At 17.9% G+C, this 2,958-nt stretch overlaps 1 protein-coding gene across 1 annotated transcript; it reads right to left on the reverse strand.

Moving 5' to 3' along the window:
• Window positions 1-1,244: 1,244 nt before the first annotated feature.
• PmUG01_08013700 (fam-m protein) lies at window positions 1,245-2,130 on the reverse strand (the record flags this gene model as incomplete). Its single annotated transcript, XM_029004304.1, has 2 exons — window positions 1,245-1,922; window positions 2,047-2,130. 2 exons carry the CDS (start codon window positions 2,128-2,130, stop codon window positions 1,245-1,247), a joined length of 762 nt encoding a protein of 253 aa, XP_028861006.1.
• Window positions 2,131-2,958: the final 828 nt, after the last annotated feature.

Below are 2,958 nucleotides of genomic sequence, written 5' to 3' on the forward strand. Positions count from 1 at the left end.
TATAATCAAAAAGATATATATTGTAGTTATATAATTACTTAACCAATGTAATTGTAGAAGAGGCATTTTCAACATACCTTTTTTGCTAAAAATAAAAGTTCTGTCTTATACGAGAACAAAATACCTATAATTTTTTTTTATTGATAATATATTTATTCATTAGTTATAAAATTGTTTCTGAGAAATAATAAACGGTAATTGCAGTTAATTTAAAATTTGTATTAATTAAATAAAAAGGATTTTAATTATACCAATTAGATGTTATACGACGGAAAAATAAATAATATTAAAAAAAAAAAAAAAAAAAGTATTTCATAAAATGATCTATAAATATCTGAATACAATTAATTCATTAATTTAATATATTAATGATACAAAAAGATAAATTAAATAGATAGCTTATTTATACAGTTTTTTTCTGTATAATATATATTTAAGCTATTATAACAAAACTGAATTAATTGCAATATTAATAACAATAATAAAATTATAAAATGTTTTATGTCTTCACTTAATTTATATATTTAATATCCTCAAGTTATTAAGCATTTATAAATAATTTATTATTAAAAGACTGCGTTAATATACATTTATAGCGTGAGTTTACACAATGCTAAAAAAACTAGCACTTTGAATTATTTTTAAAATAAATATGTTTTGCTGAATATTTCTCAAAAACTGAATTTTTTATAATAAATATTAAGTCTTTTTCTATTAATATATATATATATATTTTTTTTTTTTTTTTTCCAATGTACCAATAAACACTCATTTCCTTATGTAGAATATAAGTGAAGGCACATCTATTTTGAATTAAAAATAGTTAATAAATTTTTTTAAAAACCTGAATAAATAATAAAATCAAACCACAATAATATATGAAATAAAATGAACAACAGTTTGTTACAAATATATATCATAATACATCCACAAAATTGTATTAATTGTACAATTATAATTCATTTTGAAGCATAAAAATATATATTCAAAGAAATATATTTAAATACACAAATATATATATAATAACGTAATATTTATCTATGATGCAACATATAATTAAAATACAAGTTCCAAAACATTAAGACATTCAAATAAACAAATAAAAGTAAAACATATATTTCTATTATCATATATTAAAAAGTTCACGTGTACACGTTCATTTATAGTACAATAGAAAATATTAAAATTATTTCGTCACATTGAGGAATACTTTACAGAAAAATATATATTTCTAATTATACCTTTTACTCCGTCATTAATTTAATTTTATTATATTTTTCATTATTTCTTAAGATCTTATATATTCCAATTATAAGCATAACAGATAACATTATCATAATTAAACTAAATAGTGCTACATAAATATAAAATTGTTCATACTTCTCCAAATTCTTTAAAGCACTATACAAAGTACCTAATAATGAGGATTCTTTAATCTTCGCCTCCACACTACTCCAAAAGTCGAAAGTTGGCAATACTGCTAATCCTACTCCAAACAACAAAAAAATAAAAAATTGAGTAACTCCGAAACCGTAACTTCTAAATTTTATTTTTTTTAAAGCTATGTCACAAATTCTTCTATTTCGTTCAACTAAATTATTATAATTTTTCTTTTTTATCCATTTTTTTTCAAAATGGAAATGTTTTCCATCGAACATTCCACTATCATAATCCACAACTTCTGTATAATATTGCGCCTTATTTAATAAATTTCTATTAATTTTTTTGTTCTTTTCGTTAGCCCATTTTTCACTATTAGATACATAATTTTTTTTGCACCTTTCATTATTTAGTGAATTCCCTTTTAAAAGCGCAATATTTGAATCCTTTTCTAGTTTATATTTTTCTAATAATCGATATTTTCTTATACCTAATTTTCTATCAATATTGTAGTTTCCATCGAAATATTTGTTATACTCTCCCTAAAAAATCAAAGTATTTTTAATTTAAATAATAAATAATTCATATTATAGAACAGTATTAGTAAAAATAATATAGTAAGAATATTTAAAATAAAGATTTCTTTATTTATTATTTTCTTATTACGTTATTTCTAAGACCACATATCCAAGTTAAACCTATGAAAGCATATATTTTAATAAATAAGAATAACTTAATTTTATGTTCCATAATAAAGTTCTATAATATTCTAATATATAAAGTAAGTAAAAATTAACAATATTAATATAATATATTTTTTATAATAAAATGCATTATTACTTTTTATAAATTAAATTTATTAGTCCTTTGTAAATACCTAATAAAATATATTAAGTGTAATTCATTTTACTACAACGACAAAAAAAGATTTTAGAATATATCTTAAATTATTTACCTAATCTTATTTTAATGTAAATGATTTATTCATTAATAAAATAATTTTAGTTCATTGAAAAATATTCAGAAATAAAAAATAAAATAATTATGTAATATAGTGTAGTAATTAAATAATTTTATTATTAAAACTTTTTAAAATAAAAAACGATTTCTAAATATTTATATATAGAGAGTTTATATAGATTATAGATAATATATAACATAGATAATTAATTCATCCTTATAGTAATAGAATAATTACTATTTCATAAATGTTACAAATTAATAATTTTTATTTTATATAAGTTATGTCTTTGAAATTTTTTTATTATTTCATTAAATGTATTAATTATTATAATAATAGTAATAATAGATGAAAATAACATTATATGACATATTGCTTTGTGTTATTAATATTACCGCCCTCGGTTACTAGGCGAAAATATGTATTCTTGTTTGTTTTATAACATATTTTAAAATAATAAATATAATAAATAATATATGATAAAATATATATTTTAAGGCTAATTATAGATTCATGTTTTATTATTACAGTATAAATTTTAATTATATATATTTTTATATTATAATTATTAAATTAAAGATTTTTAATTTTACAAACATAATTTTTTTTATTTTATT

Source organism: Plasmodium malariae (genome assembly GCF_900090045.1).
Source record: "Plasmodium malariae genome assembly, chromosome: 8".
Classification (NCBI taxonomy): Eukaryota; Apicomplexa; class Aconoidasida; order Haemosporida; family Plasmodiidae; genus Plasmodium; species Plasmodium malariae.